Below are 26,570 nucleotides of genomic sequence, written 5' to 3'. Positions count from 1 at the left end.
GCAAATACATGGGATGATCTCCCTCTAAAAATTCAGCTTGTCTGTGTTCAGATAGCATGTAGGATTTAAAAGGGGACTCTGTAGTTTTGATTTCTGCCAAGCTTATGCCAAGTAAAAGTCAAACAACATGTACCAAGCACAGGCAACCACAGTGATTGAGCATAGCTGCTTGTCACACTAAGTCCTGTCTTCCAATAAGGTAATATTTCTTTTGCTGCCTGACCCTGGCTCTCTCTAGAAAGTGTTCACATTATGGGTAAAACACTGTACCATAACTGCTGGGTGTTCTTTCAGTGTAGGTATTTATTTGCCTTTAACCATCTTCAAAAAAACTCCATGATCTTTATAAATGAATAATAACATTGTGGTGATCTGTTTGTGCAGGTCGGACTGGACGGAATAGGGAAAGTTAGCAGTGCAGCCTTGGCCTGCTGCATATCAGATTGCAAGCTCTTTCGGTTGTCCATAACGCAGAGTTACAGCCACTCGGAATTCAGGGAGGAGTTGAAGAAAGTATTCAAGGAAGCTGGACTGCAAGGCAAGAACGTGGTACTCCTCATTAGAGGCTCTGACATCATTAAGGTAAAATGTCATCTATCAATATATGTAGTTTAGCCATGTCCTCCTTAAGCAACATCTTTTCTGATTTTGCATACATAAGTAAGAAATGCTGAAAAAGAATGACACTTTCAGTTTTAAAACGACTGGAGATCTGATGTTCTATATGGAGGCAAAACAAAAGAGCTTTTCAACCTCCAAGTTATTCTTACAAAGTGAAAAAGACAATCTTTTCTCAGCTCACATGTGGCGGTGAGATTAATCCTCTGGATCAATCAAGCTACTTAGTATTTAATCATTACTAACAAATAAACTGCCTTTTACTGTGGTTAATGGCTCATATGCACACGAGATTTAATTACTTGTGATTACATTTTAACCCCTTCTTGACAAGGACCTAGTTTACATTTAATTTATTTAAAGGCTCATTATTGTGAAAGATTTTATAACCAGTAACTGTATGGAGTAAAAAGAAAATATGTAGGGATTGTATTTCCTAATATTGATTTATGTTTTATTTTAACATGCCTTAGTTATCATTTTCTCCATATTTACATGCAGGCCAAGCTGTCCATCAAAAATGACAGTTCTAATGACTGGGAAAACCATATATGCTTACAGTGGTCAACTTTTTTTCATATAGTGTAAAATAAAACTATGGACAAAATCAATAATGACATATGTTGTACAGTCTTTCGCTAGAATTAACACATCAGTTGTTTGAGTTCCACCCGCGGTATTGTTTTATTAACTGTTGATTCTGCCAGTAGATCTTTCACCTTACCTCTTCCTAAAATAATGCTGTTTATTCCGCAGTGAAATCATACCAAATCCTTTTAGACAGGTCAGTCTAAAATGGACATATAAGAAAAGGTTAGCAACTCTGTAGATTTTTTTTGTGGTCTGTGTCCCAACTGAGAAAGTGAAGAGAAATCTCCCTTTTGTGATATAGATGGCAAAAAAATGGACAGAATATACTGTATTGGCATATAACATGCACTTTTTCACCCTGCAAATTGGGTGCAAATAGTGTGTGCGTGTTATACGCCGATACTGCAATTTGGGCTGCCTAGGAGGGAACGGGGAAGGGGGCAGGACGAGTGCCGTCAGATTACATACAGCTAGAATCTCCTGTTTACTCAGCGGCCTCTGTAATAGGAAGTCCCGTCTCCTGGGTCGGCTTTGGACCAGTGTTCTGTCTATCATAGAAGCCGGTTCAGGAGGCAGGACTTTGTATTATTATTATGCATTGATCAGGCTGAGCATTGATCAAGCTGCATTGATGGGCAATTGTGAGGCTGTAGATGGGCATTGATCAGGCTGCGTTGATGGGCAATTGTGAGGCTGCAGATGGGCATTGATCAAGCTGCATTGATGGGCAATTGTGAGGCTGCAGATGGGCATTGATCAAGCTGCATTGATGGGCAATTGTGAGGCTGCAGATGGGCATTGATCAGGCTGCAGATGGCATTGATCAGGCTGCAGATGGGCAATGGTGAGGCTGCAGATGGCCAATGGTGAGGCTGCATTGATGGGCACTGACCCTTATTTTGCTTCAAAGTTCTAGTTTTAAAATTTAAGTTTTTTTTCCTGAAAGTTCTCTTTTAAAATGAAGGTGCGTGTTATACGCCTGTGCGTGTTAAATGCCGATAAATATGGCAATTCTTCCCTTCTCTTTTTAAAATAAAAAAATGTTTTGGCTTCAGATAAGTCTGGGATGCAGCGTTCTCAACAGACATTATTCATATTATGTGTCTCCTGTTTGATATGATCCTTTCAAGAGTCCTCTTTATCCATTCTTCAGGATCCAATCAAAAAGACTGACACTAGGCACTTGGTAACAACTGTATATACACTATACTTTTGTCTTTGCACAGGATTCTTTCCTAGAGGATATTAACAGCATCCTGAATTCGGGAGAAGTTCCTGACCTGTTTGACAAGGAGGAACTGGATGGTCTCTTTGTGGAGCTCCAAACCGAGGCTGCAGAGGCCAACATGTCTGACAGTGCAGAGTCTATGCTGACCTTCTTCCTACAGGTAGGTCAATCCTCTGTGTAGAAGTGGGAATAATGTTGATCCAGTGCAGTATAAGCTCTTCTCCTGTACTGAAACTGCCTTTTCTTGTAGTATTAATTATAAGCTGCAAGTTGTTTCTTAACTGGAAAACACCCAGCATCGTCTATCCTTTTCCTCCCCAGCCATACTTTCCCTGGTTGCCTTTTAATTCATTGGATTTAAAGAAACATTAAAGCTTCATTTTTTTTTGGGGGGGGGGGGGGTTGCATTAAAATAACAAACATTTTACACTTACCTGCTCTGTCCTTTTCTTCTGGGGTCCCCTGGCAGCTCTCCTGGCTTCTATGGGGCACTCCTGCGGGTTCACTCTTGAGCCACTTTGTCTGCGTTCATTGACACAGACAGTGCGGCTGGGCCCCGCCCCTCGTCATAGAATTTGATTGACTGCACCAGGAGCGAGTGACTTCCACTGCTGTCAATCTGTCCAGTGAGGAGGGAGAGAGCAGAGAGCCTCTACTCTCATGCACATCGCTGGATCAAAATCGGGCTCAAGTATAAGTGGGGGAAAGGTTTTTTTACCTTAATGCATACAATGCATTAAGGTGAAAAACCCTAAGGCTCCATGCACACTGGGCTTAAAAAAGATCTGTTCCCTTGGCTGAAAAAAACGCTTATATAGAGCGTTTTTTGTACATAGTTTAGGCAAGTTTAGGAGAGTTATGTTTTTTTTCTGACAGAAAGCTCCAATCAGAAACGCTAAACAGAAGGGTTTTTTTTTCCTGCCTCTAAACATTGAGCTTAAATTATGCCTATAATCATCATAATGTGCATTGACACATAGGATAACATTGAGCTGCTTCCACAGGCAGAACACAAAACTCCTGTAGAAGCAGCGATTTTTAAGCCAGTGTGCATGGAGCCTTAGAATTTAGAATCACTTTCAGTTCTTTCAATCATGGCAGCTCAGCATCACATGTGAGTGTAACCTAGAGCAGCAGTAGCATACTAATGGGGGTGCAAGGGATGTGGTCTGTACCGGGTGCTTGGGCCACCTGGCATTTCTTTTTTTTTTTTTTGCAGTGCCATGCAAAAGAAAACAAAAAAATTGTCAGGCAGATGCAGCACCCCCAGCTAGTCTATAGCCCATGGTTCAGTTCAGCTCAGAGTGGAAGGAAGTTTCCTTCCTTCTCCACTCATATGACAGAGCCAAGAGCAGGACTTTCTCTCACTCTGAGCTCCCGCTGGTTGCCTGGTGAGTTGGGGGAGGGGAGTGGGGCCCCTGTACCTGATGGTTCTGTACCTGGGGGGATAGTGGGTGTCTCTACTGAGAGGGTCTGTACAGGGGGAAAGGGGGGTTTCTACCACTTAAAGGTCTGTATTGGAGTGGGGGGTTTCTGTACTAAGGAGTCTTTACTGGGGGGGGAAGGGGGTTTCTACTACTGAGGGGTATATACTACAGAGAGGATAAGGGGTGTCTGTACTGGAGGGGGCATGCTTTTCTGTACTGGAGGAAGGGGGTGGAGATTCTGCTACTGACGTGTCTTTACTAGGAGATGGGGGTTACTGTACCGAGAGGTCTGTACTGGAGATGGATTGTCTATACTGAGGGGTCTGTAATGGAGATGGATTGTCTGTACTGAGGGGTCTGTACTGGGGGAGGGGAATGATAGTTTCTACTACTGAGGGATCTGTATTGGCCTGTTGGGTGCCAGATGTGCTAGGTACGCCACTGTAGAGCAGTAATGTTTTAGAGACAGACTTTGTCCTTTAACCACCACTGATTCCCACCTGCAAGATTTCTTGCCCACTATGCCTACTCACCAAATTCTGTATACATTGTATCCTTCAGGTTCATTCTCACTATTGCATTGTGGTAATACGTGTTAAAAAGCATGCATTACAGCAATGTGAGGTACTGCACTGGATATGCATTATGGTGCGGTTCACAAAAATACAGCATTACCCAAATTTTCATGCAATGAGGTGCATTTCAAACCATTCATATTGAATGGGCTGGCTAATGCATCATGCCACAATGCACCAAAAAAGTCTATGTTGTGGTGCAGTGCACTGACGTGTGAAAGAGCTTCTACAATTCAAATAAATGTATGCATGTCTGTTTTTGGCTGAATTGCCAGGCCTTTCAAAATAAATAGGCTGCCTTAACACAATGTGTGTTAACGTGCAACACAACATGTACACACTCCAACGCAGCGCCATCATTTGAATATACCCTAAAGCATAATACATGCATTATTTTCATTACTGTGCATTTTTGACAGTGCAGGATGTTGTTTTCAATCCACTGAAGGGGACAGGAAATCTGATGTTGCATTTATATTGACGATTTGGATAAATAGTGATCTAAGATCTGCCCAACAAGGACAGAACCAGGAGAAAAAAGCCTGATGGAGGTTCTAACCCTCCTCCACTCTATGCAAAAGTACAAAAAAGCATAGGTAGTCGTTATATTTTATGGCCCATCATGTGCACATCACTGGGTATAAACTGATTGGTCCACACGGTTTCCCCGCATCTCAATGGAGCCAGTTCACACAGCCCCGGGGTGGCTGTGAAGCACACTGCAGAAGGGTCCTGTGCATCGTTGGCTCAGTTTCAGGTCCGAATTCAGGCAAAACGGTGAATAGGGAAGCTCTCAACAAAAAGTGTGAACCCAGCCTGAATTAGACAATATTAGTAGTCAGGGATCCCTATTGATCAGATCTTTAGGAATATGAGCAATTTTAGTGTTAGTGTCTTCCCATCTTTGTCTTTCCATATTTTGAACCTCAAAGTACTATGTAACAATAATTTGACATTACAAATCTCCTTGGCTGCAGCGAGTTCGTTCAAAGCTACACGTGGTCCTTGCCCTGAGTCCTGCAGGACAGGCATTTCGTGAACAATGCCGATCTCACCCATCTCTGGTCAACTGCTGTACTATAGACTGGTATGACGAGTGGCCGGAGGAAGCCCTCTGCAGTGTGGTCAACAGTTACATCACAGAGCATCATCTGCTGCAAGAGCATCATCTTCTGCAAGACAATCCGGTGAGCTACTCGATCCATTTGTGCTTTCATTAGAGGACTGCTCAACCAAAAATAAGTGTGTCTGTTATGGGTTAAAATTGGTGGATTTAGTCACATTTGTCTTTTTGCTTCTCTTAAAAACTTCAGCTGCAGTTTCTCCCGGATTGATATTCTGATCAGCTATGCCCCTCACTCTCATCTCAAATCTTACTACTGCTGAAACAGCAGAGGTCTCTTATTTCCTTCAGCTTTGTCCATAATGTAAAAGAATCCAACAGGTAGACCACCTTGCACCGACCACATAAGGTGGGAAGCGCTAGGAACTCATGTGGGGGGAGCTAAAATTACTGGGTGCAAAGATTTTACTTTCTCAATCTTAGAATGTGTACAAAAGCCACAGCCCCTATTAAGCACAGAAATGTCAGTTTTCAGTGGTATGACCCTTAAAGAGGAACTGCAGTCTCTCACATAATTTGTAATAAAAACATCTTTGCCATTCTGAAGCTTCCGTCCAACCACTTTGTATATTTTATATATACTGTGATTCTGTACTTGCCAAATATGCTGCAGAAATCTCCCTCCATTGAGTCTGGCTGCAACCATTTTAACTATGGGCAGCTGAAACTCCTGCCTGTTCACTTCCTGGATTTACACAGACACACAGAGGCACATCTCCAGCTCTGAAGCTCTCATTGGCAAACAGCTCCCAGCAGCCACACATCCTCACTGCTCCACTAAGGGGTCTACAGAAGTACAGTGCTCTGCTGAGCTGCTTTCCAGCACTGCATCTGCCTGAGCCTACACAAATACACTTTATCTGCTCAATATATGTGCAGATGATTGCCCGAAACCCCCATAACACCATCCCCTTGGTCCTGCGCAGCAGCTACCCCTCTAGGGACAGGACTATACACCTTTACAAGGCTTTATTATACATGTCAAGATTTAATGTTATAACCATCAGTGAAATGGTGACAAACTATGGTAACTAAAATTGCCCATAAGTGACACTTTAAAAGACTTTACAGGCTATCAATTTAGAGTTAAAGTGGTTCTAAAACCTCACATTTTTTACCTTAATACATTTTCTGCATTAAGGTAAAAAAAAATTTGTGTCCAGGATTTCACAGCCCCACCTTATACTTACCTGAGCCTGATTTTAATCTAGTGCTGTGTCTAAGAGCAACAGCTCTCTCTTCTCTCTCTATCCTCACTGGTCAGATTGATAGCAGTGGAAGCCATTGACTCCTGCTGCTGTCGATCAAATCCTATGATGAAGGAGCAAGGGGGGGAAGGGGGGGAGCCCCATTGTGTCTATGGGCGCAGCCTGAGTGGCAGGAGGAGCCAGGAGGGCCAGAGGGGTACCCCAGAAGAAGAGGATCAGGGCTGCTCTGTGCAACCATCGGCTTCCCACTCCTTAATTAAGTTTGTACAGGGTGTCTCCCATGTGGCTCCCCTGTGCACTCCTCAGTGACTCAGTAGAACTAAATTTAGTTTCCACTTAAGAGAACACCCTCTGAACCTATGAGGGATATGTGTCTGAGCGGACAAGTGTCTGGTTGGCCTTATCCTGTGAAGTTTCTTTCCTGGTTTTACACAAGGTCAGGGTGGTGTTGAGGCCTAGAACTTCCTGCCTCCCTAAGGTAGCTGTGGCCTCAACCATCATCTCCAGTTCATCAAAAGGAAACTTGCCTCCATTTCCTAGATGTAGCTTATGCTGTGCGGATCTACCTCACAGCTACTGCTTTATGTACCAAAACCGACTCTCCCTTTGTCATTCCTGTTGGCACCTATAAAGTGGAACCTGCCTCTCATTTATGTTTCAGAGGCTCAAACAGATCATCATTCAGGCCTATGGGCTTAAGCAATATATTTCACACTTTCATGTTAGGGCAGACTCTACCGGATCTGTGAGGGCTCCACATCCACACAGTTGTTTTGCTCTGTTGTTGGTCTGTTAGTGTTTTGTTACTTTTTTTTTAGGGACTTTCCAATAGTCATTGAATTAGTCTGTCCTTGAATGAGTGCTAGGGAAAATGGGAATTTTTAGTCGCCACAAAATCTTTTGTTGTATTTTATTGAGGGACACATGCCCCACCCTTCACTGTGTGTTTTTTCCACAAAACTAAGCATGCTGAGAGTAGAAGGGGGTTATACAAAGCTGGCATTGTTTTTTTTTTTCTTTGCCCGTATCCAAATCACAGTCTTGTTGCATAGAAGCATCCCATATGAGTAAAACACTCAATACTTGTAAGATGTGTAGGGGTTTAAAATGTGTCTGCTCTGTACAAAACTAAAAATAAAGGTTTTGGCTACAAATTATCATTCACTTTAATGAAGTTTTTCCATGAGGTGAACTTTCAAAGTAGCGATAACACATTTGATAAGTAGGTATGTGTTGTCCTCTGCAGAGTCTTCAGGAGGGGATCGCTCAGGCCTGTGTCACCATTCACAAAAGTGTTTCCAGAAAAGCAGAACAATATTTGAAGGAGAGCAGAACACATTATTATGTGACCCCTCAGAGCTACCTGAGTTTCATAGACACTTTCTCAAACATCCTACAGACCAAGAGACAAAAACTGACCACAGACAGGTAAAGGACATTAGTAACTAGTAATAATAATTTAATGTATACTGTCTTCCATTCTTGGCAATGTGTCTGATTATGTTTTTATAAAGGAGATCTGCTTCTGAGAGAGTGAGGGACCCTTAATGAGTCTAGCTGTGATGGTGACAACACCTACAGCAATATGTCAGTTATTCTGGATAGGAAACATCTGCAGCCACAAATGTCCTGCAAGCAAATAACATTTTGATCTGCTTTGGCTGACTACCTCTATACCATTTTCTTACAATCTTGTGTTCTTACAATTATAACGACGCTGGAGACGCTGGAAATATGGAGACCCCATGTAATAAAATCCCTGTCTCCTAATTGTCTCCCAATTGTGCATCTGTGTTGTTACCCTGTCACACAGGCAGTGGCTGCAGAGAGAATGCAGGTGATCAACAACATGATGCAACAAAAGATATAGAATAGGTGAAAACAATTTTTAAAAGTCAGTTGTGTATGATTGTGTATAAGGCAGAGATATAACAAAATGCTTTTAATAGTATATTTACCAGAGAATATTTTTCACATGGGCTTTGCTTCATAAATCCTGGTTTGTTCCTTACACCCCTGCTGGGACAAAGGCGGCTTTACCCAGATTAGTTACTATGGCCAGCGGGACAAGAGGATCCAGACTTGAACCCAGCATGCAAGAGCATATACGGCCTGTAACACTGCCGGTGGGTGCTCTATCCTGCGGGTCTCCTGGTTACACATACTATGTGACCTCGCTGGCAGGGTGCTCCACAGGTCCAGGACATTGATCACCCTGGAGGGGAATTGAGTCTCTTGAGGCTCTGCAGGGAACATCCCTGTGAAGCCTGAGGATTGAGTCTGGGATTTGTGGTGTCCCTGTGTTGTTCATGTCCTTTTGAGCTGTCTCTGGTTGCTTTTAGAGTGGAGTGCTTCACCACAGTAGCAGTGTTCAAAAGGGGTGGGGTGGCACATGTGCAGTGATGTCATATGCACATTTTGCACATACATCAGCACCGTTTTACCAGTTTCCTGGGGCAGAATTGAATCTTCCAGGTCCATGCAGCCAGCGATACTACAGCATATAGCACCTGCACAGTGCAGCTTACGGGGTGCAGCAAATACTGCGGATACCTGATTAGGGGTTGAGTGCCACTTCAGTGTTTGCCTGTGCCTGCACTCCTCTCAGCTAAAGGACGATAGCATGGGCTTCCAAATCTCTCTATCAGGTAAGGAGGATCCCTCCATTACAATTTTTTCTGCAGTGGCTCCCATAAGGTTCAGATTAACTCTGAATCCCTGCCCTTATCTGGTATTTCCACTATCTCAGGGGTACAATCCTCCTTTTCATTTGTGCCAAGGGAGGAATTTTCTGTAGCCATATCTGGTTTGTGAAATCAACTCTTTTTGGTATTGACTGGCTTAAAACACCTGGGATGCAAACATGGACACACTCCTTCCCCTTCTTGCCTTTTGTGGAAGGAGGAAGCTATCAGGGTTTGGGGATCCTCTGTAGATGAGTCCTCCCAGGAGTCCAGGGCTGTTTCAGACACCGATAACCACAGTTACATAGTTACATAGTAGGTGAAGTTGAAAAAAGACACAAGTCCATCAAGTCCAACCTATGTGTGTGATTATATGTCAGTATTACATTGTATATCCCTCTATGTTGTGGTCGTTCAGGTGCTTATCTAATAGTTTTTTGAAACTATCGATGCTCCTCGCTGAAACCCCCACCTGTGGAAGGGAATTCCAGTTGATTTCCTGGCAGATGTGATGCTCACAAATCTAAAGTCACCACTGCCAGAATTCTCTTCTCCTTAAGTCACTGGTTTTGTGTCCTGGCGACTGCCAAAGGATCCAAAGTCCTTTCGGTGTACCCTCACTTATTGTGCGGGCTGACTGGGCTCACCACTGAAGAGTTTTGGAATTCTTCAAGAAATTGGGCTATTTCCTGCTTAAAGCAGTAGTAAACCCATTCATAAAACAGTTTCTATTTCCGGCATGTGCCGGAAATGTAACACTCCCATTGGTTGTGCTCTCAACCAGACTGTCAAACCATCCAATAGCTGGTGTCATAACTGATCACATGTGCAGCATTATGGCAGTTGTACATTAAACAGGCAAAGATGGCAGCTTCCTTGGCTGAAAATGATAGGGGGGTTTACTTACACTTTAAATAAGACAACGAGGACCTGGTATTTAAAGACACAACGGATAACAGGTTAGAGGCCCTCTTTTAGGCATCTTTCCTTCTGCTCATTATGGCTCTGCAGCCTGCAGTGACTGTGGTGAAAATTTGCCTAGCTATTAAGATCTGAACGAAAAGCATGTTGTGTTACAGGGAGTCAAATTTGGAGGATCCTGCTTATTGGCAATGAGAGCTAAGAGTTTCTCAGTAAATGCTCTGAAAAATTCCAAATAGCAGCTTTCAAGAGTGGGCATGATGGCTGTCCATATGAAAATGGTCAAATGGCTCAAATGTTGGTCAGCAGAACATCTCTGCAAAAAGCAAAATGAGAGGCTGGCCTTTGATGGCAAATGCTTGTTTGGACTGTCCTCCACAGATGGTGACTGTAGGTAGAAGCACGCTCTTACTCCTAAAGAAGAAGGTAAAGGTGACAGGTCAGAAACCCGTGACTTTTTCTGAATCTAATAAGTGCTCCTCTCATAAGCAACCAGCCTCGGGCTCTAAGCAGAAGCCTACAGCCCAGTTCCTTAAGAAGAACTGGACTCCTAAGTCCTTTAGTTAAGGCAAATCTTCCTCGCCTGGGAGGGGGATGTGTGTTGGCTTTCATGGCTGCTTGGATTCAGGAAATCACAGACAATTGTGTATACAAATTGGTCTCCAGAAGCTACAAACTGGAATTTTGGTGCTTTTTCCCTCCATGCTTTGTACGTTGAAGGGTATCTTTGAATCCACAAAATAGAGTGGTTTTGTTTAAGGTCCTGGAAAGACTGCTGTCCCAAAGGGTCATTGCACCTATGCCAGCAGAGGAGAGGTTTCAAGACTTCAATTGCAACCTGTTCATGGTTCCAAAACCAAACAGAGATGTCTAGCTTGTTCTGGACCTCAAGGGTCTCAACAACATTCTGAAGGTCCAAAAATTCAGGAAAATTTCCTTGCTTCATCAGGGTGACCCATCATGAGTGACTTCAGGAGCTTAATATCTAGTCTGGAGGTAAGAAGAGAAAGGGGAGACAAGATTGAAACCTTTAAATACATCAAGGAGGTGAGTAAGGTTCAGGAGGGCAGTTTTTTTCAATATGAAACCAAAATCAAGAACACAGGAACATGATCTCAAACTAACTGGTGGAAAGTTCAAAACTAATTCTAGAACAAAACAAAAAATAAAAATGGGCAGACTCGATGGACTACTCAGCCTTTTTTTCTGCTATCACTTTTCTATGTTTCTATGTTTCTTAAGTCCTCTGTGTCCTGTGATGTACCCCAAGAAAAGGATTTTACGGGTAAACCAGCAATTCATTTTTTTTTAGTAAAGATACTCTTATTTTTAAACATTTGGTAGCCCTGCAGTGCTTGGAACGGTGCTCACCTCAGCTCTGACTATCTCTGGGGGTTAGTGGTATTACCCTGATAAGCCCTTTGGTCATTTTCTATCGCTTTACATTAGGTCAAGATACATAGACCGTTTCTCTCTTGCCTCCTCCTGTATGGGGGTGTCACAGTTGGCATACTTTCAAACCTTCCAATCAGCATTGTTACAGTGAATTGTTCTTTCTCTTAGAAAACGTTTCTTTACTGGGCTGTCTAAGCTGCTGGAGGCCTCCTCATCCATTGAGATCATGCAGCATGAACTGGTGGCTTTGGGACCACAAATAGAGCAAAAAACAAAGGTAAGGTTGTTGTGATGTCAATATACTACATACATCACCTAGGAACTTGTAATTTCTCCTCAGCTGAAGGCCTTTTGCCTCACTCAAAGTTGATGAACATCAAACTGTTATTTTTTATTGTAATTAATGTAATGTTTCTCCTTCCTTTAGAAAATAGAAGAATTGATGGCTAAACTCCACAGCGACTCAGTTGTGGTGGAGCAAGTTCGTGCCATTGTAAAGCAGGAAGAAGAGGTGATGGCTCAAGAAACCAGAATCGTACAAGAATATGCTGAGGTAACAGGTCTTTACATGGTTTGCCATGTATGCAAGACCAGATATAATGTTAGGCGTAAAAGGTCTGTGCCTTAAAGTGTCATCAGCAAAATGGTTGCCACATACAGTATATTGTCCCATTATCGGTAGAAATACAGTCATATCATAGAAGCTTAAAGCGGACCTTCAGTCATTTTTTCAACTTTCCATCTATTATATCTTCTGCCCTTGTTGTTTTAACTTTAGATAGTAAAACATTTATTTTCTGCCAGTAAATACCTTATACAGCCCACTTCCTGTTTCTTCTCTGGTAATTAGCCTAGGTTTATGACATCATGCATAGTTCTCTCTCACAATCTTGTGAGAGTTTGCCAGGAAGGGAGGGGGGATGAGTCATAAGAGGGCCAATGAGAGCTGGAGGTCTGCCTCTGTCTGTCTGTGTAAATTATGTGAGCAGACTGCAGTTCCACTTTAAAGAGACCCTTTTGCCAGACTATTCATTTTGACAACAATCTTCCCATAAGACCATATGTGCATTATATGCATTTTTGCATGTTATTTACAGTATCTCACAAAAGTGAGAACACCCATCACATTTTTGTAAATATTTTATTATAACTTTTCATGTGACAACACTGAAGAAATGCCACTTTGTTACAATGTAAACTAGTGAGTGTACAGCTTGTATAACAGTGTAAATTTGCTGTCCCCTCAAAATAACTCAACACACAGTCATTAATGACCGCTAGCAACAAAAGTGAGTACATCCCTAAGTGAAAATGTCCAAATTGGGCCCAGTTAGCCATTTTCCCTCCCCGGTGTCATGTGACTCATGAGTGTTACAAGGTCTCAGGTGTGAATGGGGAGCAGGTGTGTTAAATTTGGTGTTAATGCTCTCACTCTCTCATACTGGTCACTGGAAGTTCAACATGGCACCTCATGGCAAAGAACTCTCTGAGGATCTGAAAAAAAGAATTGTTGCTCTACATAAAGATGGCCTAGGCTATAAGAAGATTGCCAAGACCCTGAAACTGAGCTGCAGCACGGTGGCCAAGACCATATAGCAGTTTTATGGGACAGGTCCCACTCAGAACAGGCCTCGCCATGGTTGACCAAAGAAGTTGAGTGCACGTGCTCAGCGTCATATCCAGAGGTTGTCTTTGGGAAATAGACGTATGAGTGCTGCCAGCCTCTCAGTACTTAGACCATACGCCGCACACAGCATCAAGTTGGTCTGCATGGCTGTCATCCCAGAAGGAAGCCTTTTCTAAAGATGATGCACAAGAAAGCCCGCAAATAGTTTGCTGAAGACAAGCAGACTAAGGACATGGATTACTGGTACCATATCCTGTGGTATGATGAGACCAAGATGAACTTATTTTGTTCAGATGGTGTCAAGCGTGTGTGGCGGCAACCAGGTGAGGAGTACAAAGACAAGTGTGTTTTGCCTAAAGTCGAACATAGTGGTGGGAGTGTCATGGTCTGGGGCTGCATGAGTGCTACCAGCACTGGGGAGCTACAGTTCATTGACGGAACCATGAATGCCAACATGTACTGTAACATGCTGAAGCAGAGCATGATCCCCTCCCTTCTGCGACTGGGACGCAGGGCAGAACTCCAACATAACGACCCCAAACACACCTCCAAGATGACCACTGCGTTGCTAAAGAAGCTGAGGGTAAAGGTGATGGACTGGCCAAGCATGTTTCCAGACCTAAACCCTATTGAGCTTCTGTGGGGCATCCTCAAACGGAAGGTGGAGGAGCGCAAGGTCTCTCACATCCACCAGCTCCGTGATGTCGTAATGGAGGAGTGGAAGAGGTCTCCAGTGGCAACCTGTGAAGCTCTGGTGAACTCCATGCCCAAGAGGGTTAAGGCAGTGCTGGAAAATAATGGTGGCCCTACAAATTATTGACACTTTGGGCCCAATTTGAACATTTTCACTTAGGGGTGTAGGAGGGATAACACGAAATTTAACACACCTGCTCTCCATTCACACCTGAGACCTTGTAACACTAACAAGTCTCATGACACAGAGGAGGGAAAATGGCTAATTGGGTCCAATTTGGACATTTTCACTTAGGGGTGTACTCACTTTTGTTGCCAGTGGTATAGACATTAATGACTGTGTTGAGTTATTTTGAGGGGACAGCAAATTTACACTATTATACAAGCTGTACACTCACTACTTTAAATTGTAGCAAAGTGTCATTTCTTTAGTGTTGTCACATGAATAGTTTTAATAAAATATTTACAAAAATGTGAGGGGTGTACTCACTTTTGTGAGATACTGTATTTGTAAAAGCCTCCAGTGGGTAGATATCCAAAATAGCTGGGACTGCTGCTGGCTGCCGCCATCTTGGATGTGATGTTAGCAGCCCCAGCAGATTTAGGGCATGCCTGCCTAACATGCTGCATGCAGCTCATTAGCTTAACATTGCAAACATGACAGTTTTAAAAAAATTATTTTCAACCTTTTTAAGTAATTACATGAAGATAATAAGAGTCCCTTTGAATATCTTTGCCTTTTTATTTCCTGTGTTGCTTTGCAGCAATCCCAGCAAGAGCTCAGTGCGGTCCTCCCTGCTCTAGCTGTGGCTGTGTCTGCCTTGGATTCCCTGGACAAATCTGACATTTCAGAAGTCAAGTAAGTGACGTCACAAAAGCTGTGTCATTTTTACCTGAACTTCATTGTGCACTGACTTATGAAAACAGTAACTAGGTTGTTTATGTCATTCTTATGCCCCGTACACACGGTCGGACTTGCCAACGGGATAACCTCCGTCGGCATTTCCGACGGAAAGATTTAGAACATGTTCTCTATCTAAGTCCGTCAGAAATGCCGACAGAAAAAGTCCGATGGGGCATACACACGGTCAGAATATCCGACCAAAAGCTCCCATCGGACTTTTTCTGTCGGGAATTCCGGCCGTGTGTACGCGGCATTAAACTGGAGCAACAAGCAAAGTCAGAGTAAAACTAGATCTCCTGATCTGAGATGTGTCTGTGATTTCTTGATTTGGTTTCATTTAAAATGCGACCTGGAGAAGAGACAATAGACTGGGGGTCGGCATAAATATGGGTTGAACAGGTCAGAGAAGGGTTAAAGAACTCTGTAGTTAGTGTGGCAGGGACGTAACTTAGCTGATTGGTGGCTGAGGGGTCAGATGGTCAGGGTAAAGCCGAAAGGATTGTTCGGTGATAGGGTTGATGGGTAGTCATTCTGGCAAGTTCAGCTGAAGTGAAGAGTTTCCCTCCCGCCCTCTATTCTGTTTTTTTTTTTTTTTTAACAAAAACAGGGGTGCTTTATTTTACAATACCATTATACAGAAGGGGCATAGTCATACTCTGGGTTTAGGGTGTATTTTGGGTAGGGGACAGTTTTTTGTGTTTTTTTGTTTTTCTAATACAATCAAAAAACAAAACAAAAAAAGATACTTGAATGTATGCACTTTTGTCGCACCAGTTTGCGGGTCAGGGGGTCTTTGGGGGGTCAAGCATTAAACAGATTGTTAAAAAATTGGGAGCCCATCTAGGGTATGGCGCTTCCACCTGGTTGGTTGTTGGTGGTTCTCCCAGGAGCTAGGTCCCCTGGGGGAAAGTCTAAAATATGTAAGTCGCAACGTCTTCGAGCCGGATGGGGTGCAGCTGAGGACATGGTCGATTGTAGTCTTAAAATGTGCCTTAAGGCATACCCCCCAACTTTCTGAGATGGGAATGAGGGACACCTAGTAACAAAAGTATGTAGGCATAGAACACACCCCCTGCCACGCCCCCTTAAAGGAGAATTGTACAAAAAAAATTATTGGTTAAAACCATAATTGTTTTTTATCACTAGTATTCCTTTATATTAGATTTTGGAATTTACAAATGCAACAATCTATAGATCGGATGAAAGGTTTAGCACTATGAAACACTATTTGGAAGATAAATAGTGTATTTTTATATACAACTATATAGATCAGACCAAAATGAGGGACAAATGAGGAGGAAAGAGGGACAGAGGGACTTTGTTCTGAATGAGGGACAGTTGGGAGCTATGGTCTTAAGGACACCCAAAGACCCTCTCCCGGTTGCATTCTTTATTTGGTATTGTTAAAATTGTTTATGTTTATGTTATTAGTTAATTTATTAATAAAATGGCTGCTGTTTAAACCCACGCCTTCGCAGTTTTGTGTCTTTAGTACAGTGGGGATCGAAAGTTTGGGCACCCCAGGTAAAAATGTGTATTAATGTGCATAACGAAGCCAAAGAAAAATGGAAAAATCTCCAAATGGCATCAAATTATAGATTAGACATTCTTATAATATGTCAAAAAGTTAGATTTTATTTCCATCATTTACACTTTCAAAATTACAGAAAACAAAAAAATGGCATCTGCAAAAGTTTGGGCACCCTGCAGAGTTAATATCTTGTACTGCCCCCTTTGGCAAGTATCACAGCTTGTAAACGCTTTTTGTTGCCAGCCAAGAGTCTTTCAATTCTTGTTTGAGGTATCTTTGCCCATTCTTCCTTACAAAAGTCTTCCAGTTCTTTGAGATTTCTGGGCTGTCTGTCACGCACTGCTCTTTTAAGGTCTATCCATAGATTTTCAATAATGTTGAGGTCAGGAGATTGTGAAGGCCATGGCAAAACCTTCAGTTTACGCCTCTTGATGTAATCCCCCGTGGATTTTGAGGTGTGTTTAGGATCATTATCCATTTGTAGAAGCCATCCTCTCTTTAACTTCAGCTTTTTTACAGATGGCATCAAGTTACCATCCAAAATTTGCTGAAATTTTATTGAATCCATTTTTCCTTCTACTCGTGAAATGTTCCCTCTGCCACTGGCTGCAATACAACCCCAAAGCATGATTGATCCACCCCCATGCTTAACAGTTGGACAGAGGTTCTTTTCATTAAATTCTGTGCCCTTTCTTCTCCAAACGTACCTTTGCTCATTCCGGCCAAAAAGTTCTATTTTAACCTCATCGGTCCACAGAACTTGTTTCCAAAATGCCTCAGGTTTGTCTATATGTACATTTGCAAAGTTCAAACGCTGATTTTTGTGGTGAGGACTTAGAAGAGGTTTTCTTCTGATGACTCTTCCATGAAGACCATATTTGTACAAGTATCTCTTTATAGTGAAATAGTGTACCACAACTCCAGTGTCTGCCAGATCTTTCTGGAGGGATCGTGCAGTCAAACATGGGTTTTGAATTGCTTTTCTCACAATCCTGCAAGCTGTTCTGTCTGATATTTTTCTTGGTCTTCCAGATCTTGCTTTAACTTCCACTGTTCCTGATGACTGCCATTTCTTAATTACATTCTGAACAGAGGATATTGACATCTGAAAACGCTTTGCTATCTTCTTATAGCCTTCTCCAGCTTTGTGAGCGTCAACTATTTTCATTTTCAGTTTTCTAGACAACTGCTTAGAAGAACCCATGGTGCTGATTGTTGGGGCAAGGTCGGATGAGTCTGGCCATTTAAAAACTTTGAGATTGACATCACCTGGTCTTCCCAGACGATGATTGAGAACAATCCATGACACTGGCAGGTCTCAGCTTTGCAAAGGGGGCAGTGCATGCTATAAATTCTGCAGGGTGCCCAAACTTTTGCAGACGCCATTTTATTGTTTTCTGTAATTTTAAAAGTGTAAATGATGGAAATAAAATCTAAATTTTTTTTGACATATTATAAGAATGTCTAATCTGTAATTTGATGCCATTTGGAGATTTTTCCATCTTTCCTTGGCTTTGTTATGCACATTAATACACATTTTTACCTGGGGTGCCCAAACTTTCGATCCCCACTGTATAAGTTCGAGGACCGAAGGTTGACGAATCCTCTAGTCATGTGATTTGTGACTAGTTATCTTGTTTAATCCATAAAGTTCTTCATTGTATACAATTTATCCTTTATATTTTCTTTTTTAGCATATGCAGCAAGTAAGTGGGAAAAGATGTGTCACAATAAACCTTGTCCTTTGCAACACCAACTACTTACCAGGCCTACCAATCATGGCTGCATCATATGCAATTTCTTGAGCCCACAGGAAACTGTCCCTGCCATGAAAGGGCCAGTTGTTCCTCCTTGTCCCCCCCCCCCCAAGCCAAAGGTCCCTGTTCTAGTTCTAACCAGGCCTGTTGTATGAGCTAGCAGCTATCTAGTAATACTAACTGATATCAGAAAATTGTGACAGATAACAAAAGTCAAATATGAAACCTTTGTCATTAACAAAAACAAAAGTCATCTATTAAGCTTGCTTTAACTTTTGAACACTGCAGTTTAACTGTTGAACACTATCATGCAGAGTGTACACTAATCCCCCATTCCTGGTACTGACGGTCATGAATGCTGTGTGCGTGCTTCTACAGAAGAAACCTGATTGGGCCACAGCCAAGCTACTCCTTGGAGACCAGGGGTTCCTCAAGAGACTGGTCAACCTCGACAAGGACAGCGTGCCAGAGAAGGTATTGTTATTAAAAGCCACATCCCCCCCCCCCTGCGTCCACCAATCAGTGAGAAGTGATTGCTTAAATGTGTAAAATGATTACATGTTACAACATGTTAATGTAAAAATGTGAAGTTAAAGTGAAGTTAAAGTAGGAATTGACAGTGGAAACTTAAAGGTTTGAATTTCTTTTTTGATATCTTTTATTCTTTACCATACTATGACTATACTGTCTTATACCTGAGCATTGCAGAGATGTTTATAGATTGTCCCCACCCACATTGAATTTAGTATTTTGTACCGAGTTGTTATATATAGATGATATTTAGAATTATGTTAGTATGGATCCCCAGAAATTACATGTTTCTCAGTGGCAGGCTTCCTTTAAATGGAATGTATAGTATGTAACTATGTAAAAGAGATCAGCCTGACTTGTGGAGTAATGATAAAGAAGCAGCAGATGAGGCAGAAGAAGCATAGATCCACATGCCGCGTACACACGATCGGACTTCTCGTCGGAAAAAGATTAGATGGCTTTTTCGACGAGATTCCGCTCAAGCTTGCCTTGCATACACACGGTCACACAAGTTCGCTGAACTTTCGACCGTCAAGAACGTGGTGATGTACAACACTGCGTCGAGCCGAGAAAATTAAGTTCAATGCTTCCGAGCATGCGTCAAATTGTTTCCGAGCATGCGTAGGAATTTTGCGCGTCGGAATTGCCACAGACGATCCCATTTTTGGATAGGAACTTTTTCCAACCGAAAAATTGAGAACATGCTCTCAATCTTTTGCTGGCTGGAATTCGGCCAGCAAAAGTCTGATGGAGCATACACACGGTAGTATTTTCTGACGAAAAGCTCTCATCGGTCTTTTGCTGGCTGAAATTCCGATCGTGTGTATGCGGCAAAAGACAGAATAAAGCAGAAGCAGGGAGATTATTACACTGCAAGTCCTCTGGTACAGATTCCTCTCCAGCAAAGAGAAAAGAGCAGCACAGTCATGGCATCACCAAATCCTTCTCCAAAGATGAGATGGTGAGATTAGCAGTCAGAGACAGCAGTGCCTTAGATAATCTTACTGCAGATTTACAGCTATGAGACTCAAGGCACAGAAAGAGCACTGCTATTCTGTCAAGAGAAAAGCAAGATAAAATGTAGCTTCATCATGGTACAGTTAACATTTCTAGATGTTCTATCTATAACAGCAAAAAATATTCACTTTTTGTATTTGGGTTCACTCTAAGTAGTGTGGCTATACAGTATTTAATGCTTAAATGTGAGTCACAACAAAACAATATTTTTAAAAGCTGAACTCCAGGAATTATTTGAATTGCATACTTACATTAGTCGCGCTTGGCGCAATGTAATGCCCCGTACACACGGTCGGATTTTCCGATGGAAAATGTCCGATCGGAGCGTGTTGTCGGAAATTCCGACCGTGTGTGGGCTCCATCGGACATTTTCCATCGGATTTTCCGACACACAAAGTTGGAGAGCAGGAGGTAAAATTTTCCGACAGCAAAATCCGTTGTCGGAAATTCCGATCGTGTGTACACAAATCCGACGGACAAAGTGCCACGCATGCTCAGAATAAATAAAGAGATGAAAGCTATTGGCCACTGCCCCGTTTATAGTCCCGACGTACGTGTTTTACGTCACCGCGTTCAGAACGATCGGATTTTCCAACAACTTTGTGTGACCGTGTGTATGCAAGACAAGTTTGAGCCAACATCCGTAGGATTTTGTTGTCGGAATGTCCGAACAAAGTCCGACCATGTGTACGGGGCATAAGTATACATATTGTATACCTAATGGACCACTGGGGAATCTGGAAATTTCTGTAGTAGTACAGTGATAATCATGATCTTCCAGGTCCTGCTCGGGTTTTATTGGAGCAGCTTCCCCACTGAGAACTGACCACAGAAGTGCCTCACTTGGTACTGCCGCCATTCATACAAAGCCTTGTATTCTTTTTGTGAATACACAGCATTCTCTGATTAAACAAGGTGGAGAGAAGGGGCAGTGGAATAATGTATTCCACCCCATCTAATCAAAGAACACCTGGTATTCATTGAAAAAATACAGAGCATTCTTTAAATAGCGGCAGTGTCGAGTGAGCGACCCCCCCGTGGTCAATGTGCAGCAGGTTAGCTGCTCGCATAGAACCTGAGCAGGACCCAGAAGATCGTGTCTATCACTGTAGTAGTGCGAATACTACAGTGATTTTAAGCTTCCCCAGCAATCCATCAAGCACAAGATATGCATACTTACATTGTGCTAAGCTGGGCCAATGTTAGTATGCAATGCAAATAATTACTGGAGTTCACTTTTAAGGTAAACGCTGCAATTATAACTCAAAATATGTGCTCACTGAGAAAAATCTATAATTTACCTTTAAATTATGAAAGGATTTTATGTCACATAATGCTTTGCTATCATCCACTTACAGGTTTTCCATCAGTTAAAGAAATATACAAGCACCCCGGATTTTAACCCACAAAAAGTTGGTTTAGTGTCCACGGCCTGCCGTTCTCTTTGTCAGTGGGTGCTGGCTCTAGAGCACTATCATGAAGTCCACAAGGTATGCAGGCCACAAGTTAGAAGAATAAACTAAGCAATGTAAAGGATGTTTTTAAATTTTAGGAAGGCTTTAATTTTATGGCAAAATTTAGGCTGTCCATGAATAATGAGACATGTTAAGTTTGACCCTTGCGGTGTTGGATTTTCTGCAAGATTTTTACACAATGTATTCATTTAGTATGTCTGCACTTAGGGTCCTTTCACACTGGGGCGGTTTGCAGGCGCTATTGCGCTAATAATAGCACCTGCAAACCGACCCGAAAGTGCCGCTGCTTTAATTCCAGTGTGAAAGCCCCGAGGGCTTTCACACTGGAGTGATGCGCTGGCAGGACGGGAGGAAGTCCTGCCAGCAGCATCTTCGGAGCGGTGAAGGAGCGGAGTGTATACCGCTCCTTCACCGCTCCTGCCCATTGAAATCAGTGGGATGGCGCGGCTATACCGCCGGCAAAGCGCCTCTGCAGAGGCGCTTTGCAGTGGTTTTAACCCTTTCTCGGGCGCTAGCAGGGGGGTAAAACCGCCCCGCTAGCGGCCGCATACCGACAGTAAAGTGCCGCTTATAATAGCGGCGCTTTACCGCCGACTACGCCCCCGCCCCAGTGTGAAAGGACCCTAAAAGTGATTGCAAAGCCTAAACATTTTTTACCTCATTGCATTCCTTGCATGAAGGTAAAAAATGTTTAGGTGTCAGCACCCCCCTTTCCAACCCACCCCCCCTCTTTTATTTACCTGAGACCTCATTCTATCCAGCGCCATGCAGGTCTGCGGCTCTTCTCCCCCATCACTTCCGGATCTCACTGGCTTTTCTGGGGCACCAGGAGCCATTGGCTCCCAGTGCTATCAACCAAAGCCAGTGACGAGGGGGGGGGGGGGGGGGGCAGGGCTCGGGTGCTCCCACGGGAAGTGGCTTCTGGACAGAGGGGAGAGCTAGGTGCAGCAGCGGGGGACCCAAAAAGAAGAGGTTCGCGGCTGCTCTGTGCGATTCCATTTTCAACAATACAATTATTGAAAACTCAAAACACCTGAAGTGTTGTGATAGTCTGAATTGAAAATGTTCAAAAGATATATTTAACATAAAGCAAGTTTAAAGTAAGTCTTGTAAAACGGTGTAAAGTATTATATTCCAGGTGATCTCCCTCCTCTAGTAATCCAGTCACTCAGTGCGACTTCCACCAATGCCAGAAAAATGCACTGACCAAATGTAGTTGCTGTCTAAGAATTAGACATTTAACAGGATCCAGGTTGTCAGTGGTATGTAATCATCCTTAGCTCAGATTATCCACCTCTATCCAAACCAAGGGACCTTCTTTCAGAATGGGGATATGAATCTTGACCAGAAAACTTTCTTTTTCATAGTAAAAACAACTTAGAGGATCCCATCCGAAGCAATAGGTCACCAATAACAAAAAGATGGTGCAGTATTTATTGATGAACCAGTATAAAAAACATACAAACATATAAAAAAATTGTGCCAAATGCACTTGCATAAAAAGCTGCCAATCCAACCAGGGAAGATGGCGGCAGGACCTCAGGCTCAAAACATTATACAAAAATAGCAAGCTTACACTGACATAGCACACCGCCAGTCTGAAGCGGAGAGGCGACCGGGACCTCAGGTCTAGTACAATAATAAACCTCTACAGCTGTTTCGCGCACACACGCATCATCAGGAATGTAAAAATGTTTGCCCTTCTATACCTCATCATTATCCCATACATGGTCCTGCCCTCCTGTAGCTTACGTTTGTCCTATAACTTTTCCCACTCTCTTGCACCTCACTATTGTCCCATACGTTAATACCAAACTCCTGCACTTCACTATTGTCCCTCAGCTTAGGCCCACCTTCCTGTGCCTTACTATTGTCCTATAGCTTGGGAACACCCTCTAATACCGCATTATTTATCTATAACTTGGGCCCACCTTCCTGCACTTCACTATGGTTCACTATGGTACACATAATCACACTGAAAAACAGATCAAAGTCAAATTACAGCAATTTTCCTCGCTGACATTTTGCATGTCCTGTTTTATTCCAGATGGTGATACCCAAACAACATCGTGTCGCAGAAGCTCAGGAGGCCTTGAAGTTGGCCCAGGAAAGACTTGGACAGAAACAGGCCAATTTATCCATGGTAAAGTGCCATCTTTTTTCATCATGGCTCTCAACATAAATGTATATTCGTGACATACAACTAAATAAACAGATTAAAGCTAAGATCTGGGGAGGAAAAACTGTTACCCTTTCAGTGGGTCACCTACCCCTCTGGAAGGGTTAGCACTTTGTTTTTCCAAGGGGATGATAAATAAGGTAAATATACATTATTCCTCACTTCCCTGGCAGTGTACCTGTCTGATATCCTGGGTTGTGGGTGGGACCAGTAGTCCTGCATTTTACAGGATGACATTAAAGAGCTGTGATTGGTCAGGCAGCAAAGAGACGAGGCTTGCACAAAGAGAATGAAGCATTCAGGAGCAAAGAATAAAGGAAACAAATCACGTTATTCCTATTTTCCTAGACGAAATGTCTCTTTCCCATCCTGTGACTGGATAGTGTCACTCTGCTCTTGCTTTGTGTCCGCTTACTCCTTGCACTACAGGACAACTAAATGGCTTCTTCTGCTGCTTCTCTCTCTCCCTTCTAAGCTTTGCAGTACAAGGACTGCAAGAGGCTAATTTCTGGTCATATTCAGGAATTTACACTGCTTTCAGTAAAAATAAAACAAACTTTTTGATTTATTAATGAATAGAGAACTGCATTAATGGGTACCTTTTATCTCCGTATAGAGTTCAGGTTTAAATTGATACATAAACATATTTCATACTTTGTCAATTTGTATTATGAATTGGTGCTATCACAGTGGAACTGAAGTTTAAAACAAATATGACTTTGTATGTCCCTTTTGCAATAAAGACAAAGACTTGTTACCCTCTCTCCTACTGTTGTGATTTTTTTTTTTTTTCATGTACACTGCTTGCAATACAGTTTACACTCCTGGTGCACTCTCGGCGTCTGGAAGACGCCAAGAGTGACAGCCAAGAGAGATAACGTAACTTCAGCATGCATGTGCGGGAACTGTATTATCACTAGTTGCCTAATAATCGAAAAGGAAAAACATCTGATGCTGAAGCAATGGTGGAGAATAAGGTAGTTGTGGTGACAGAGAACATGGAGCTGTCACCACTGAAATTGTGCAAATTAAGGGGAAAGTATGTCATAATGTTCAAGTATGCAATGCATATTATGGCAAGTGCTTCAATAACCCCCACAGCCTCAGTTCCTCTTTAAAGTGTATGTAAACCTAAAAGGATAAAGGCAGGGCTAATCCAAAACATTGTGCTATGTGAGTGTGTAAGTGACACCGGCGCAAAAAAGCTTATGATTAAAAAAAGTATGATTTGAAAAAACTTATAAAACATATATAAACTAGTTGCTGCAGTCAAGAAACAAATTCATCCAAAAGGTGAAAATAAAAATACATATCTAGTGTTGACTGCGCTACCTCCAACAATATAACACCAAGTACCACACTTTTCCTAAATGGGTCATATATGTGATATAAACAAAACAAATCCACATGTGCCCAATAGTGTAAATTCACTATTGCATAATAACACCACTAAAAATCTGTTACATATAGTCCATATAAAATTAATGTGCAAATGGAAACGTGAATCCCAGTGTGGGCTTTCCACTATACATGTGCTGTTTTCAGTGCTCTTCGTTCCACATGACCATTCCACTTTTGCTGCTTGTTGGCCCCAAATGCAATTAGAGCTTCCTGATGACGCAATTGTTATTGCGAAACGCGTAGAGGCTGCTAGGAAAAATACGTAATGTCACTACGTCACTTCCTGTTGGGCGAAAGCGAGGTCTGAACCGCAAGCCGTAGGCCGAGCAGGAACGAGGCTTGCACCGTGCGCCGGTCAAGGAAACACTGCGGCGACATCATATTACCCATCCAAACTGCTGGATAAGCTTGGTGCCGGCCCATGGGCACCTAAAACATGTCAGTGTACAGTCTTTTTTATGGTCTTAAATAAACAGTGTTAGCTTACTGCGCTATGATCACTGTTTGTTGTTTTTTTTGAGGACGGATTTATTTGCTCTAATTGCATTTGGGGCCAACAAGCAGCAAAAGTGGAATGGTTACCCCTTAATGAACCAAAGGCATATATACATACCAATATCTGGTGAGGGGCCAATCCATATGGTAGTGGTGTTGTCAATGAAGTGGTGAATAAGTCACATTAATCACAGATGAGGAACGAGGAGCACTGAAAACAGCACATGTATAGTGGAAAGCCCACACTGGGATTCGCGTTTCCATTTGCACATTAATTTTATATGGACTATATGTAACAGCTTTTTAGTGGTGTTATTATGCAATAGTGAATTTACACTATTGGGCACATGTGGACTTGTTTTGTTTATATCACATATATGACCCATTTAGGAAAAGTGTGGTACTTGGTGTTATATTGTTGGAGGTAGCGCAGTCAAAACTAGATATGTATTTTTATTTTCAATACATTGTGCTACCTGAGTCAAAGAATGAAATGCTGTCTCCCCCCCCCCCCCCCCCCAAAAAAAAAAACCACGCCCACCACGCAAACATGGCCTGCACTAAACACCGACGTATGAACCTAGGTTAAGGGCCATTTTATACCAGGATCACATGGGAACACATGCTTTCCTGTGGGGAGCATTTTGACAAACTGCTTATTTTTAAAAGACTGCGGAAAAAGTAGTGTTTGCACTACTTTTAAAAACACACTGCACCAAACCGTAAAGTACTGTGGTAACATGCAATATTGTGCCTGTAAATACACTGCATTTGCGATCTGTGCTTGGGGTGCCATTAACAATACATTGGCACCCATATGCAGCAGATCGCAAGGGTAGTGTGTTCACCTACTGCATTGGAAATGCGCACACAGCACACCTTAGCTGTACCGACTGTGCTGGTGTGAACCAGCCCTTAGTCAACCAGATATAATATAATAGGGTGCCCTCCCCCAGACCCCCACATATGAAATTAGCATGACATTTGCATTCGACTTTACAATTTACAGTCAATCCCCCATAGCGATCTCTGGGGCCACATGCAGTCTCCCCCCGGGAAGGAGGAGAGGACAGGGTGTCTGGACCAGGACTCACCTGTGACCTGCAGATAGTCCAGCCGGGCTGATCGCTTTCTGGCTGGCCTAGCTGGCTCTAATAACGTGGTGGTGGCGCGGGTGTCCCTGTTGTCTG

At 42.7% G+C, this 26,570-nt stretch overlaps 1 protein-coding gene across 1 annotated transcript in view; it reads left to right on the top strand.

The window, feature by feature from the left end:
* Nucleotides 1–26,570, top strand: part of DNAH14 (dynein axonemal heavy chain 14) — a 415,539-nt gene that overhangs the window by 305,763 nt on the left and 83,206 nt on the right. The window contains 10 exon segments of the mRNA XM_073628322.1: nucleotides 385–582; nucleotides 2,436–2,597; nucleotides 5,417–5,626; nucleotides 8,017–8,198; nucleotides 11,939–12,047; nucleotides 12,198–12,323; nucleotides 14,855–14,949; nucleotides 18,597–18,756; nucleotides 21,189–21,320; nucleotides 23,353–23,448. Coding sequence (XP_073484423.1) covers nucleotides 385–582; nucleotides 2,436–2,597; nucleotides 5,417–5,626; nucleotides 8,017–8,198; nucleotides 11,939–12,047; nucleotides 12,198–12,323; nucleotides 14,855–14,949; nucleotides 18,597–18,756; nucleotides 21,189–21,320; nucleotides 23,353–23,448 — 1,470 coding nt within the window.

Source organism: Aquarana catesbeiana, linkage group LG04 (assembly GCF_042186555.1).
Source record: "Aquarana catesbeiana isolate 2022-GZ linkage group LG04, ASM4218655v1, whole genome shotgun sequence".
In the NCBI taxonomy this organism is placed as follows: Eukaryota; Metazoa; Chordata; class Amphibia; order Anura; family Ranidae; genus Aquarana; species Aquarana catesbeiana.
This window is presented reverse-complemented; position numbering and strand designations above follow the sequence as displayed.